This window comes from Hylobates moloch, unplaced genomic scaffold (assembly GCF_009828535.3).
Source record: "Hylobates moloch isolate HMO894 unplaced genomic scaffold, HMol_V3 SCAFFOLD_2, whole genome shotgun sequence".
Classification (NCBI taxonomy): domain Eukaryota; kingdom Metazoa; phylum Chordata; class Mammalia; order Primates; family Hylobatidae; genus Hylobates; species Hylobates moloch.
Genome location: NW_026652277.1, coordinates 149,315,154 through 149,330,550, shown reverse-complemented (window position 1 = coordinate 149,330,550; position 15,397 = coordinate 149,315,154). Strand labels below are relative to the sequence as shown.

The 15,397-nt window shown below is 38.3% G+C and overlaps 1 protein-coding gene and 1 non-coding gene across 2 annotated transcripts in view; one reads left to right on the top strand and one right to left on the bottom strand.

Moving 5' to 3' along the window:
* ENPP3 (ectonucleotide pyrophosphatase/phosphodiesterase 3) overlaps window positions 1-11,942 on the bottom strand; it is an 88,902-nt gene extending 76,960 nt beyond the window's left edge. The window contains exons 1-2 of the mRNA XM_032165807.2: window positions 11,782-11,942; window positions 7,707-7,782 (exon numbers count right to left, since the gene is read on the bottom strand). Coding sequence (XP_032021698.1) covers window positions 7,707-7,782; window positions 11,782-11,859 — 154 coding nt within the window. The 5' untranslated portion in view covers window positions 11,860-11,942. The remainder of the gene's footprint in view (window positions 1-7,706; window positions 7,783-11,781) is intronic.
* LOC116477057 (U4 spliceosomal RNA) lies at window positions 6,281-6,421 on the top strand. Its single transcript, XR_004250332.1, has one exon. It is a non-coding gene; the product is annotated as a U4 spliceosomal RNA (small nuclear RNA).
* Window positions 11,943-15,397: the final 3,455 nt, after the last annotated feature.

The window sequence follows — 15,397 nt, the reverse complement described above, 5'->3', positions numbered from 1 at the left end:
GAGTAATGAATTGGATCTGTGTTTTAGAAAGTCACTCTGGAAAATAGGTGAGTAGGGTAGGGATGGAAACTCTTGAACTAAGCAAGAAATTTTAACCCAAACCAAAAATGATTAGGGCCTGAAGGAAGATAGTAGCAGTAGACATAAGGAAGATGTAAATAGAGCTAAGAGAAATTAAAGCATAATTAGTTTGAGTTCAGCTTTATATAAAGAGTGAAGAAGAGGAATGAGCCAAGGATGACTTCCAAAATGTAAGGCAAAGGCACTGAAAAAAGGGAAGTTCAGTTTTCCAGATATCTAAGCAAATACATATTTAGGAGGGGGTCTGAATATTTGAGTCTGAAGCTCAGGAAAGAGAGACATAAACTAAAGATACTGACTTGGAGTCATCAGCATATTAGCCATAAGAAGCAATGGGAATTCTGTAGTTCTTATTGTGCAAGGAGTGTGTGCCCAGCTAACTATCATTTCTCCTTGCTATGCATTCCCATTGAAAATTATCTATAATTCCCTATGATACTTGCTTTCTGCTTTGCATCCTGAAGGAGTCGTTTGAAGGCAAGGAGGGTATAATAGTATGTCTAGGAAAGTTCAACTATGCATAACTTGTTTCTGTCCCTTGAAATCTACTGCATAGTTTTAAATTAATTCATTTACTTATTTATTCTACGAATATTTATTTTAGCATCATTATGTTTCAGGCACTGTGCTGGGAATTGCAGATTAAGTGATAAATAATGCAGATATAATTGTAGAGACTTTATATAATAAAAATTTTTAAGTGGTAACTACAAAGTAACAGTGAATAATACATAGTAATGGGACAATTGGCTAGCTATATAGGGTAAGGAATCTCTTGATATTCTTGCCTCACAACATATAAAAAAAATTTTAGGAGCTTATCAAAATAGAAATGTCTCAGGAGTGAAGGGGTTAAGGACAGTATTTTAGAATACTCATTTTCAAAATATGCAAGAAAGGTTAAGGACAATGAGGACTGACATAACAGGCACTAAAAGTAATAATTCTCAGAGCATTAGATCTCCTGAATTCATCCTACTATAGTTTGACCCAAAAAATCATCAAACAGAAGACTCAGATGATTTTCAAAGTACACTGTAAAAAGTTAGTGAACATAAGAAAAATATGATCATTTTTTACTAACAAATCAATGAGATATACAGTTGTTGGTAGTATAAATTCACAAAATCTTTCAGGAAGGTTATTTGACAGTATGAAACAAAAGCTGTAAAATGTGAATTTTAAGAAAAGAAAGATAAAGAAAGAAAGGCAAAAGAAGTACATGAAAACGCAAATACAAAGTTGCTGTTATAAAATTTCTACAAGAATATACAATAATGTGATGATAATCTTAGCTATTTCTGAGGAGGGAAACATGATAGCTATTATATGGCAGTGGAAGAAGCCCTTTTAAATAAATAATGAGATTATATTACTCATGCAAAACTAATAATACTTTGAAAAGTCTATCTACAAAGTGGAGAACATTTTCTTTAAAATATTTATCTCCAATATTATGAAACATTAAAAAAATTTACCTTTTAGAAATACACAATGAAATGTTTATAGAAATGAAATAATGTCAAGTATTTCCTTCAAAATAATATGTAGGGAAGGTTATGGAGAAAGGTACAAATAAAACAGTATTGGTCATGAACTGATGGAGTGGGATGGTGAATACATAGACATTTATTAAATTAGTATTCCTACTTTTGTATGTTTAAAATTTTTAATTAATTAAAAAATCTTTATATCCTTTGATTTCAGCAATTTCACTTCCAGACTTTATACTAAAGAAACATACAAAGATCTATGTTGAGAAATGTTCTCCATAGTGTTATACATAATTACAAAAATATTTTAACAACTGAAACAGTCTTAATGTACATTAAAGGGAGGATTTATTAAATTATTGTATCTACATAAAATAACATCATAAGCATTTCTGGATGCCAGTAGAAGTTATTTTAAAACATTATTGTTCATGGCTTTAATGATTTTGAGAAATGCTTATATTATTATTTGAAAAAAGCGAACTACAAAATAGAATACAGTTTTCTCTTTAAAAGTAGCTGGTTGAGGCCTGGTGCAGTGGCTTACGCCTGTAATCCCAGCACTTTGGGAGGCCGAGGCAGGCAGATCACCTGAGCTCAGGAGTTTGAGACAAGCCTTGGCAATATGGCGAAACCCCGTCTCTACAAAGCATACAAAAATTAGCTGAGTGCAGTGGCATGTGCCTTTAGTCCTAGCTACTCAAGAGGCAAAAAAAAAAAAAGTACCTGGTTGGTAAAACTCATTTACCTCTTCCATCTCTTCAAATTCCACAAAATTTCACAAAAAGAAGAGGAAAACAGTTTATAAAATTATATGAATACTCTAAATCAAATCGAAGATAGAAGCAGAAAAAAGAATTTTGAAAGACAGAAATAGCAGAATGAAGGAAGCAACAACTAGGTGCCTAAGAGGAAGGAGTCCTGGAAAAGTTAAAAAAAAAAAAAAAGCCAAGGGCTTTCCCCTAGGACCCTAGAAGGGAGGTCCCAGGGTGTCATTAGGTAAGAGAAAAGGTCATTAAGTAAGAGAAACAGGGCGCCATTAGGTAAGAGAAGAGGGGAACAGGCACAAACTAAATATAGGAGAATTGGTAAAAGCTTGGATGTGGAGCAGTCACTACTCACCCTGCCTCCCACTCCAGACTAGGAGGCTCATAATCTGGGGGAATAAGGAGTGGCTTTCATCACAGAGACAACAGACATAGAGGAGGGTAACTATGATAAGAAAAAACAAGCCTTACTCTGAAAAGGAACAGATGGTCCCCAGACATTTGAGGATAGCAGGATAGCAACCTACATGAAAGACAAACACTGAACAAACAACATCAAAGAAAAACTTGATTGAAAAGGAAATAATGCAAGGAGCAAAAGAGTTAAAGTAACAACACACGCACACACACACACACACACACACACACACACACAGAATTGAGATCCTCAGAAAAAAGAGAAGATACTGCGTCAACAAAATAAGAAAGAGAACTATAATTTTTTTAAAAAGACCCCACATTCGGGGTGGTCTTGGAAGTAAAAATATGAAGGAAGTAAAGAAAAATTCAGTAGAGATATGGTAAGCAGAATCATGGTCCACAAGAAGATTCCAAGTCTTAATTGCTGAGACTTCAAGTCTGTTGTCTTACATGACCAAGGAACTGTGCAGATGTAACTAAGGCTACTAATTAACTGATCTTAGAACAGGGAGGTAAGGCCTCAAAGTGAAAGACAAAATGGAGTTGATGTTACTAAAGAAATCATATTATAAAATTTCCCAGAATTGAAGAGTGTAAATTATTACACCATAGTTGTCCACCAAGTTTCCCAGGGCAAAACTCACACTAAGAGATCAACAGGATTAAGAGATGTTGAAAGCCTCCACAGAGAGATCATGAGCAACCTACAAAGGATCACTAATCAGAAATTTATTAAAATACCAAATGTATTAAAAGCAACACTGGATGCTATAAGACAGTAAAGTCATACCTTTAGATTTCTAGAAAAACAAAGTATTTCCATCTTAGAATTCAATACTTGGCCAAACTGTCAAGTGTTAGGTTAGAATGATGTGTCTTTATATAGACAAAGATTCAAGTTATCTCTCTCATGCATCCTATTTTAGGAAGCTATCAAGTTGTTCTTTAACAAAATGAGAAAATGAAACAAGGAGAAAGAGATTTTAAAATCATGGGATCCAACACAATAGATGGGCTAATGGAAATACCAACCATCCACCAGACCAAGAGAGCAACCAACATGGATTAGAGCAACAGGACAGAGAAATAGAAACTAAAATGAAAGACTTTATTCTATACCAAACTGCACGCTGCCAAAAATTAGAGAACTGAATAATGGCAATGGCTGGTGGAGAGGTGAGATGAAGGAAGGTAGGGTAGGCTGAGGCAGCCATTCTAGGAAGCAACCTGGGACTACATACCTGAGTTAAGAAGATGAAAACCCTAACTTCCTGAAACTTCATTCCTTGGTCTATGGCAAAGCAGTTATCATGCAGGTTTATAAGGGAACCTGCAGTATTTGTGTGGTGGTGAGGAACTAAAGCCAATTTGGGTATTCAGCACCAAGAGAGGGCATAGGTTGGTTGGCAAGTTGGGTACATGCCAAAGAGTAGCACACAGTAGAAGCATCAGAACAGACATATGCATGGCAATTCTGATGGGTCTCAAAAAGTGTTCAATGAAAAACTAGAAAAAAAATACGTAGATTTAGATACATCACAACCATTTACATAAATGGTCTTTATGTTTTTTCATACACTCTCCTCTTAAGAAACCTTTCTGCACTTGGTTTCTACAACACAATAGTCACCTGGCTTTCCTCTCACATTCCTGGCTACTCCTTCCTAGTTTTCTTTGCTTTTCCGCTTCACCTCCCCAATTCTTTAAGGTTGTTCTACCCCAGTCTCATGGTTTAAATCCCACATATGCTGACAAGCACCACAGTACATGCCCAGGCAGGACTTCACCTCTAAAGCCAGCCTCATATGTCCAACTACATTCTTGACTTCTGCACTTAGACATCCAATAGAACTAGCAAATTTAACAGGTCCAAAACTGAGCTCCTGATTTTTCTCCCCAAACCAGCTCCTTCTACAATCTGCCCCAACTCAGTTATGGAAATTCATGTTTCCAGATGTTCATGGAAAAATTCTGGGGTCATTCTTGACTCCTCTTTCTTACTCCAAATCCAGTCTTTCAATAAAATCTATCTACCCCATCAAAATAGATCCAGAATCCAAATACTTCTTACCAGCTACAATGCTACTGCCCTGGTTTAAGACATAAGGCTTGCCCAGATTATTGGAATAATCTCCTGATTGGTCTCTCTACTTCTGCTCTCACTCTACTATCTATTCATAACACAGCAGCCCTAGGGATTCTATTAAAAAGCAAACCAGAGCATATCATTCCTCTGCCCAAATCCTGCAATCAGTTCTTGTAACACTCAGAATGAAAGTTGAAGACCAGGCTTTGACATACTAACCTTTACTTGATCGGGCTCCTCTTTATTTAGTAGATCTCATTTTATGACCACCTCCCTCTAGTCCTTTTAGTTCTAGTTCATGGCCTCTTTGTTATTCCTTAAACGGAACATGCCAGGCAAGCTCCTGCCTTTGGCCTTTGCACTTGATAGTCCCTTTGACCTGGAATGTTCCTCCCCAACCTATCCCTATGTTTCTGTCTCACTTCCTTCAGTCATTACTCAAAAGTTATTTCACACACACACACACACACACACATACGACCCTGATTCCTTCTTTTGGGCTTTACTTATTTCTTAGCACTTTATCTTATTATATATATTTTTTGTTTATTTATATTTTTATTGTCTGTCTTGCATGCTAAAATATAAACTCCTGGAAGGATTTTGTCTCTTGTCTTCATCACTTTATCTCCAGTAATTGTAATAATACCAAGCACATAATGTCCAATCAAAAAATATGTGTAGTCATGACAGTAAATCTGCAAGAACATGCACAAATTTTAAAACTCACATTAGAAAAAATACGTATTGCCTATGGAAGATGAGTTAACTGGAGTGGAAAATGGTGAAAACGACCCAGGGTTGGGGTTTAGGAGAATAGATGCAGTGGAAAAATGAGTAATAAGGAGGATGACTATGTTAAGGATGCTGGCAAGAAGGGGCTGGAGTTAATTACCAATGCCCTGCCAGGGAGAGGGAAGAGAGTGCTGCCACATAGGGCTGGTCAACTCAGATGAAAGGAAGAAGACAAGGAAAAATGACTCTGGGAAGCCAGCCAATGGGTGTACTAAAGTGAATGAAAGAGCTGGAACAAAAGGACGTTTTGTTCAGACATTAGATATGCCTTCTGCAATCAATTTATTTGATTTAGAGGGTAAAATAGCCAAGAAATGACGCCCATTTGTGTGTACTAACATCAAAACAATACCACTGAAATGGCCTGTCAACATTTCTTTGATCAAGGACTGGCACCTTGGCCCAGAAACACAACAGCCAAGTGACCAAGAGAAGATAGTAATCTTCCAGCAATTGTTCAACTTTTCAGTTCTACTGTGCTCCTAGGTCATACTAGGGAAGCTGAGTGTTTCTCAAGTAGACACATGACTAGAAAATTATCAGTTAACCTTACTGAGGCTTCCTAATGCTGCAGCAATGAGACTTACTTCACTAGAGTCACATTAGAAGGTTTTAGTCAAATTTAAAAATGGGGACAGAGCTTTGTGCATTGGCAGTATAGTAGCCAATGAGGTTTATTCGAGGTATGATTATTGCTCATAAAAATTTTAACAGACAAAAATGGGGTGAGGGTGCTGAGCACAGTGTCTCACACCAGCAATCCCAGTGCTTCAAGAAGCCAAGGCGGGAGTATCACTTGCATCCAGGAGTTCAAGACCAGCCTGGACAACATAGTGAGACCCCATGTCTACGTAAAATTAAAAAATTAACCAGGTGTGGTAATGCATGCCTGTATACCAGGTACTTGGGGGGCTGAGGTGGGAGGATCACTTGAGCCCAGGAGATTGAGGCTGCGGTAAGCTGTGATCACACCACTGCACTCAGCCTGAGCAACAAAGTGAGACCTTGTCCCAAAAAACAAACAACAAAAAGTGGGGGGACATGAATGATCTAGCAACTGGCCTCATACTTCACCTTAGTAAAAGTAACAAAACAATATGTAAAAAGATTATAGGTAATTCTTTTTATATTGTCATTTGTAAGTGGTGCATTTACTACTCATAATAATGAAATATAGCAAAAGGAATGTGAGTTCTTTTTATATTTTGGGACATATTTCTCCTATTTTTCTTTGCTTCTTATAAGAAAAAATTTTTGAAGATATTATTATGCACTACTTTTCAAGAATTTGGCACTGCCCAATCAAGAACCAAGAGATTTTAGGGGTATAACAACTCTAGCGTGGTGTCAAGGTACAGGGTGGTGGCAGGAGGTCATGGGAATGAAGCAACAAAGACTTTCAAGACTAAGTGGCTAGATACTTTGTCATCAGATGTTGACAATGACAGTGGGAGCAGAATGAAAAGCCTGTGACCCACTTACCAAAGTCCATTATAAAGATAAAGAAGGGCCAGGCATGGCAACTCACACCTGTAATCCCAGCACTTTGGGAAGCTGAGGTGGGTGGATCACTTGAGCCCAGGAATTCGAGACCACCCTGGGCAACATAGTGAAACCCCATCTCTACTAAAACTGCAAAAATTAGCCGGGTGTGGTGGCACACACCTGTGGTCCCAGCTACTTAGGAGGCTCAAGTATGGGAGGATCACCCAAGGGCAGGGAGGAACTGCAGTGAGCAGAGATTGTGCTCCAGCCTGAGAGACAGAGTGAGACCTCGCCAAAAAAAAAAAAAAAAAAAGGGTGGAGAAAGGTAAGAGAAAAACACTGGAATGATAATGAGTCTCAAATGAGCAGGGTGAAAAAGTAAAGTCCAGAAAGTACAGTGAGCAATGCCAGCCGCAGATGTGGACTCCTGATAAGTAGAGTGGGGAGAGGTAGATGTCTAGAAGTAGAATGCTGTATGGAGGACAGAGGAGGCTTGGGATGGGAGATACATTCTAATGAATTAAGGCCAGAAGAAAGAAGAAATAAGGGAATGTTCTGAGAAAAGGCTGAGGGGTATACCTTGCTTTTCTGGTTTTCTGAGTCCAAGCCCCAGGCCTAATGCAAGTGACACAATCACCAACAAAGCAAGAAGAACCTATTGCAAAAAAGAAAAAGTAACTTTTATAATTTTTTTTTAAATTACAAAGATACAAATAACCACCCTTTCTCAGTATTCTCTCTAAGTACCTGCAGCGTACTAGTTATGCCAGATACCAGATCCAGCAATGATCTAGTATCTGGCATAAATAGAGGTATAGTATTTTATTTAACGCTTGAAATTAAGAAAGAACATTTTGGAAGAATTTAAAGATACCGTTTATTACAGATCTTCAAATTCAAACACATTTACCATTCAAATGCAATGAACTTAACTGCAAATTGAGTTAAAGTTAAGAACTAAAACCATAAAACCATTTTTCTGGGCCATTTTTTTTAAACCAGCCACCCATTTGCAGATCATTTATTGAAAAGAAATACTTAACTGCCTCATTCTAAGGGAGCAGGGCTTTTTTTTCCTACTCTATCACAGGATGATGATAATATTTAACATACATAAAAATATATTGTCCAAATAGTTAACTGGCAAATGATATGCTTTGGTCTTCCACTCATACAAACCACTTAGGATAATTTGGAAACTGCCTGACCAAAGATTGTTTGTGTCATTCATTATCACTCTGCTGACAAAGCCCTTTGGTGTAATGAACTTTATGCTATGATTAGATTAAACTATGATATAATTAAGGAGAATAATTCTAGCTGCCCTCTTTCCTCTTCCATGAAGTCCAGAGATAAGCATGCTGGATGACAGGGCTTGAATACTGTATGTTGTCATAAAGAATGGCAAAAAGACACATAGTCAAATTACTTAGGAAAGTATTTTACAATAACCTTTGTTATACTTTCAGACACAAAAAATAACTTTCACAGAAGAAAAAAATCAGATTTTGCTTAGATAATTAAGAACTACATAAATTATTTTTTTTTTGAGGGTTGTTTTCATTCTGAAAATCAACTGGAAAATTAACACATCTAATGTTAACAATGGAAGTGAATTCAATGACTGGGAAGCTATGTTAAAATACTAAGAAAACAATTCTTATATGAAGTCTCAAAGTTAGCCCAAGGGTCAGTGACATTTCAGTACATGTTCATTCAGTGGAGAGGATGGAGAGGAAAAAATGAACATAAACATTTACTAAATAACACCATTAGCAGTTCCTCCCTTGTCATGGTGCTTAGAAGACACAGGCGACTGAAACTAGAGTGACTACAAAGCAGAAAAACAACGTTGGGGAACTCCTTCTGGTAAACCTCACGCATCATAGACTTACAAATTAACATATTTTGGTTTACACCTTATCTGTGGTACTTTTGCTGTTCAAACTTGCTAGAAAAATCAACAACATCTAGCTGTTCTTAAGAACTTCACAGTATTTAATGTTAGAATCGGTTTCTTCATGATTTTGTATTTGTTCCATATATTTGTGGCTTGTTTTCTACATTATTCTGTGAGCTCCTTGAGAGTAAAAGACTTATTTATTTATTGTTATTATTATTATTTAGAGTTGGAGGTCTCACTATGTTGACCAGGCTGGTATGGAACTCCTGGCCTCAAGCGATCCTCTTATGCCTCCTAAAGTGCTGGGATTATAGGCACTAGCCACCGTGCCCCACCTAAGAAGCTTATTTTTAAGCCTTTAAAATCACTTACCATAAATATGTAATTCCAAAAAAGCTTCTTGATATTGGGGTGCACAGGTATCTTAAACTATGTTACGCTGTGCACAAAGTGGGGAGAATACTCTGAACGTCAAAAACCGCTGAGAACACATCATTTGGCTTTAACTGGGCTAAACAAAGAGTGCTAGAAACACAGCAGATGTTTCAGTGAAACTTTAGTAAAACTCAAACTCAAAATGTTTCAGTGAAACTTTATTAAAGTTTGAAGACACCAGGGTACTTTTGAAACAATGATTTAAAAATATTGAACTTCATTATATATACTCAAAAACCACTAGAAAGATACAAAGAAGGGAAATTAATGATGCACAAATTTTGCTGTGGAAGATTTTATAATTTCCTGAATTGATAAGCTAGGATAAATATAATAAACATTCTTGAAGTCCCAGCTGCTCGGGAGGCTGAGATGGGAAGATAATTTGAGCCCAAGTTGGAGCCTGAGTTGCTGCAGTGAGCCATGATCATGCCACTGTCTTCCAGCCTAGGCAACAGAGTGAGAACATGTCTCCAAAAAAAAGAGAAAAAAAAAAAAAAATATATATATATCTATATATATTAGCATAAGAGCTATAAAGAGCACTCTGAAATTCAAATTCTCAGAAGGATAAAGAATAAATGGAATATATTGAGGATTTACTTTGTTACTAGGCTTAATATTTACACACATTATTTCACATTGTTTTATTTACTTCTTGAAACAATTCTGGAGAGACAGAATAGCGGTGACCTTAAAGTACGAGACATAGGGAAAAGCTGCTGCAAGATCGGTGTGAAAAAATAATGCAATTAGTTTTGGTGTAAGGTACTGAGTCAGGAGTCAGGAAGCAGGCATTTGAAACAGGCTAGTGCACTGGGGCACACACATAGTCCCCAGCTACTCAAGAGGCTGAGTGAGAGGATCGCTTGAGCCCAGGGTTCAGGACCAGCCTGGGCAACATAGCGAGACCCAGTCTCTAAAAATATACATATTACCAAAATAATAAAATAAAAAAAAAAGAAATTGTGTGACAGAGACTGGGCAAAAAGTCAGAGCTGGTGGATTACTTGGAATTCTTGGCTGGGGATATGACTCTTAAAAACACTAGAGGCCAGGTGCAGTGGTTCATGCCTGTAGTTCCAGCACTTTGGGAGGCCAAGGCAGGTGGATCACTTGATCCAGGAGTTTGAGACCAGCCTGGGCAACATGGTGAAACCCAGTCTCTACAAAAAAAAGAAAAAGAAAGAAAAAAACTCACAAAAACTTAGCTGAGCCTTGTGGCATGTGCCTGTGGTCCAAGCTACTCAGGAGGCTGAGGCAGGAGGATCACTTGAGCCTGGGAAACAGAGGTTGCAGTGAGGTGAGATCCCAATGGAGGGAGACCCTGTCTCAAAAATAAAATAAAATTAAAAAATCTATTAGAGAACATGAGATTTCTTAAGAGATCTTAGATATGGTTTAGTGAAGCTTGTGTTGTAATTTTCATGAGAATAAAGATAAATTGTTGGCTAAGAATGCAGATAAGGAAAAAAGTCATAAAAATGAAAATGTCAATGTCATGGTGGAAGCAAGGGGAGAGAATAATTCAGAATGAGAAAGTACCAGGCAGTTATTGTTGTTATGAACACTCAAGTGGACGAAGGACGAGGAGGACTGACTTTTGAGTTGGGGACTTAGTACAGTAGAAACAAAGCCAGAGCACAAAGGAATGGTTGGGGGCTGAGAAAATCGAAGCAATGAAATGAGCCCTCTTTTCCCCGAAAGTTTGATGGCAAAAGGAAAAGAGAGAGTAATAAAATCAAGGAAATGGATAAGCGTATTTCTGTAGCAAAAAGAAAAATATTTAAAATTAAGAAAAATAAAGAAAAAAGAAAAGAAAATCAAGGAAAAATTTTTGGGGGGGTGATGGGTGGTGGCAGGAGATCTTACCATATAAAACGACAAGAAAGAGAAAATAGGCAAAAGAGACTATCTCTAGGAGTGAAGTAAAATAGGATAAAATTGTTGGTTCAGCAAATAATAGGGTACAATGATTTTAATTTCTCACTTTCTTGTCTTAAAATACTCATGCAATAAAAAAGTGATGGAGAGGTAGTTATAATCATGCAAAAAATCAGTGCCACAAAGCGTTCTGTCATGGATTCCAACTTTTGAGTTTAATGTAATGTTAACTTGTTGTTACTCAAATTTCTTACTTGTAAAATATGATTTAAGATATTAATTTGCATTAGAGTTTTCATAAGGGACAATACTGAATACAGTCACTTAAAAGTTTACATTTTAATAGCAACACAAAGAAATGTAAATGGGAAATCATATACTTTTAACATTTGTCACAAAACTAGAAAGACTAAAAATAAGAATTGTACTTACAATACAAGCTATTTTATATTTCTTAAGAGTGTTCTTCTTAACAGGTTGTTCCATTGCTAAAGTCAACATAGATTCCATTGTCCTGGTAGCTGCATAGACCTGTTTTATCAGGATACAGTAGTGCTCCTTCTTTCGTCTAGTCTGGCAAAGAGAAACTGTATGAGTTACATAGCTGTGCCTGACTTTTAACTGTTTAGGAAGATCACAGCTCTTCAGTGATTGGGCAATCTGGAGAGAGGAAAAATGTAATAACAATCGTGTGAAAAGATTGAAGTTCATTTCTAGTATATTGCAGACAACTGCTCCTTTTTTCCTTATAACTTTTACTAAGTGCTAGTCAAGACATATATAACAAGAATAATATAATCATCAAATTTTAATACAATCCTATCTTCTGTTTTCTTTAAAAATAGCCCCAAACAAAAAGCCTTGTCACAGAAATTTCAGACTTTCTGCTTTTCTATAAACTTCATAGCAGCTGAAAATCAACATAACAAAACACGTGCTTTGACTATAGTAGAAATTCTGAAACTCTACTGAACCAATATAAAGTACTTAGTTCTGTGATAATTATGTCTTGGTTTTTACAGTGTTCACAATTTGACAAGTTTTTATACACATTAGCTCAAGTCAAACTTAACAATATCCCTTATAAACATTTTATTCTTGTTTTTAGGTGAGCAAATTAAGGCTATGATTATTTAAATTAAGTTATTATATATGACTTATTGCTCAAAGTTATTTACTAGGTGCCAGAACTAGAACTGATACCCAAGACTTCTAACTCCCCAAATCTAAGCAATTTTCACTAATCAATTTAAATTCACTATTTTCTTATTTATCTAGACTGGTGCATCCTAGCACGTGTACTCCATGCTAAAAAGGAGTTACAGTTTTGTGATGAAAGAAGCTAAATTAATAATAGTGTTGGTCAAAGAGAATTTTAGCAAATAGTGGATGCTAAGCTCTTCTAGTTTCGGTGACCCTAAGGCAGTGATTCTCAAAGTGTGGTTCCATGGAACATGAGTTCTATGACAACCCCCTTGGTTAAATACAGCTTGAATACTCCTCTGATGAAAAGATTATCAAAATCCTGTAGACTGCAGTACACCCTTTGGAAAACACTGCTCTAACTAACTAAACTCTTCCAACCCTAAAAGCATTGAGAAAAAAATTAGGAAAAGAATATATTCTAATATAAATACAATGGCTGCATCACTACTCTAACTAAACATGTCTAAATCATAGGATTTAGACACTATTTCTGAAAATCATGGGGAAGAGGATTGCTTGAGTCCAGGAATTTGAGACCAGCCGGGGCAACATAGGGAGACTCTGTCTCTACAACAACAACAACAAAAATTAGCCAGGCATGGTGGCACATGCCAATAGTCCCAGCTACTGGAGAGGTTGAGGTGTGAGGATCCCTTGAGGCCAGAGTTTGAGGCTGCAGTGAGCCATGACAGATACACAAACAAGCAGAGACAGATTTCAGACAAAGACAAGAGCGGGGGTACACTCGGGCAGAACAGACTCGAAACCCACTCAAAACCTGATCTTAACCAAATGCAAAGCGGGTGCATAAGCGAGCCCTATTGTTTCCCTGGCAGTACCAGGCAAATGGCTTAACAAGCCCAGATAGGAAAATAATAGGCTCCCGGCATAAATCTGGTTTTACCCTTTGAGCGCGTCCACCCAGATCTCTGTTATTCCCGGGTAAGGAGAGGGACGTATGGTTTTGCGCATGGGATAGCCCTCGGGAAAGTCTCCAGGAAAACCTCACCCGGCAGCTGCTGGGAATCTCCCAAAGACTGTCTTGTCACAAGGAGTCTGAGTCTTCCTTCATTATCTTGTCACGCTTCAAGGCCCAGGAAGGCCTGGGCAAGAGTCTTGGTGGGCCTTTGTTACTCGTTCTGGCCTTTGTGTAAGGGCACTGGCTCTCTCAGCCTTTAATATTTAACCTAACCATTCAGTCATTGCTGAAACAGTTGTTATGGAGGCCTGCCTGTTTGTGAGACCTGGCCCGCCACATGATCACGCCACTGCACTCCAGCCTGAGAGACAGAGCAAGGCCCTGTAACAAAAAATAAAAAATAGCCAGTCGTGGGCCGGGCGCGGTGGCTCACGCTTGTAATCCCAGCACTTTGGGAGGCCGAGGGGGCAGATCACGAGGTCAGGAGATCGAGACAACGGTGAAACCCCGTCTCTACTAAAAATACAAAAAAATTAGCCGGGCATGGTGGCGGGCGCCTGTAGTCCCAGCTACTCGGAGAGGCTGAGGCAGGAGAATGGCGGGAACCCGGGAGGCGGAGCTTGCAGTGAGCCAAGATTGCGCCACTGCACTCCAGCCTGGGCGACAGAGCAAGACTCTGTCTCAAAAAAAAAAAAAAAAAAAAAATAGCCAGTCGTGGTAGCTCACACCTGTAATACCAACATGTTGGGTGTCTGAGGCGGGAGGACTGCTTGAGTCCAGGAGTTGGAGACCAGCGTGAGCAACAAGGCAAAACCCCGTGTCTATTTAAAATTCAAAAAATTGGCCAGGCGTGGTGGCACATGCCTGTAGTCCCAGCTACTTGGGAGGCTGAGGTGGGACGATCACTTGAGGCCGGGAAGTCGAGATCACGCCACTGCACTCCAGCCTGGGCAACAAGACTGAGATCCTGTCTCAAAAATATAAAAAAGTGAAAAAATAAAAATAAATAAAACATAAATCTGCAGCATGAGAGCCACGTTTCCTTTTCTGGCGTTATGGGTTTGTGGTCCTCTTTTCCATCACTCCCTTGGTCCAGTATACCCCCCACTTCACCAATTCCACCTATATCCCTAACCAGCAAAAGCATCAGCATTAGTTGTTGATACAGAAGGAATTCATTTTAGAACTAGAATATGCCATAAAGACAACCAAATCCAGGTTCTTCCAGATTTCTTTCCAGGAACCACATGGAGTATTATGTGTTTAAAAACCAGAATAAAAAAACGTATTTGAATAATTTGGGCACCTGACTCTCCACACTGGATGAACTTAGAAGTACTCAGAGAAGTTTTTTTTTTTGAAGCCCAGGCTCCACTTCAGTTTAAAGATCTTCTGTAGTTTTGGCTAAGGCAGCAGTATTTTTAAAATATCCTGGCCGGGCTCGGTGGCTCACACCTGTAATCCCAGCACTTTGGAAGGCTTGGAAGGCTGAGACGGGCGGATCACTGGGGTCAGGAGTTCGAGACCAGCCTAGTCAACATGGTGAAAACCCATGTCTACTAAAAATACAAAAATTAGCCAGGCATGGTGGCTCACAACTATAACCCCAGAATTTAGAAGGCTGAGACAGGTGGATCACCTGGGGTCAGGAGTTTGAGACCAGCCTGGCCAACATGGTGAAACCCCCATCTCTACTAAAAATACAAAAATTAGCTGGGCATGGTGGCAGCTGCCTCTAATCCCAGGTACTTGGGAGGCTGAAGCTTGAGAATCGCTTGCACCTGGGAGGCAGAGGTTGTGGTGATCCAAGATCATGCCCCTGCATTCCAGCCTGGGCAACAAAGTGAGACTTCGTCTCAAAATAAATAAACAAAAAAACAAACAAACAAATAAATATCCCTCTTAGTTATTTGATATGCAGCC